This window comes from Lottia gigantea, assembly GCF_000327385.1.
Source record: "Lottia gigantea unplaced genomic scaffold LOTGIsca_532, whole genome shotgun sequence".
Classification (NCBI taxonomy): Eukaryota; Metazoa; Mollusca; class Gastropoda; family Lottiidae; genus Lottia; species Lottia gigantea.
In genome coordinates this window covers 22610-23156 of record NW_008709824.1, presented here as the reverse complement: position 1 = coordinate 23156, position 547 = coordinate 22610, and the positions used below count along the sequence as shown (strand labels likewise).

The window sequence follows — 547 nt, the reverse complement described above, 5'->3', positions numbered from 1 at the left end:
AAAATTCTTTGTGAATCTCGTCTGCTATGCCCATACCCAATTTCAATTTTGCCCTCAAGAGTTCTATAAGAGCCCTTTGTAATTTCTCTTTGAAAGTGGGATTTGGAATATTTTCGAGTTCGTCTATCATTTGTTTGTCTGCTTGGTGTCTGAATGTTACGTCTTTGTTTCTGTACAGTATGTCGTGTTTGAGCGCTGCTGCGTCAACTCTATTAACGGGTTCTTCCCCTGGTTTGGGATTATCATTTTCGTCTAAACGCAGATCTAACCTAGTGCCTGGACCTGTATAATTGTGGCCTGGGAGATGTTTTTCTCCGGGATATTTTGACCATGGGAATCCAGGAAGAGAACCCAATGACTTTTGAATGTCTCCCGCACCGAAATACGTTTTAGGAGGATGGACATTTATTAAAGACATATTTGTTCAACATATATTTTTAATACGAAAGATTTAATACAAGGAGGAAATTTGTTGTTTGAGACAAAATTGGCCACTTTGGGGATGAGAGATGTTAGCGCAGAGAAGAAACCGTCTCCTTCGAATTTT

The 547-nt window shown here is 39.5% G+C and overlaps 1 protein-coding gene across 1 annotated transcript in view; it reads right to left on the bottom strand.

Annotated features, from left to right (window-relative positions):
* LOTGIDRAFT_175895 (hypothetical protein) overlaps window positions 1-418 on the bottom strand; it is a gene marked incomplete at both ends in the record, with an annotated part of 6601 nt that extends 6183 nt beyond the window's left edge. The window contains one exon of the mRNA XM_009062841.1: window positions 37-418. Coding sequence (XP_009061089.1) covers window positions 37-418 — 382 coding nt within the window. The remainder of the gene's footprint in view (window positions 1-36) is intronic.
* Between the last annotated feature and the right edge of the window lie 129 nt (window positions 419-547).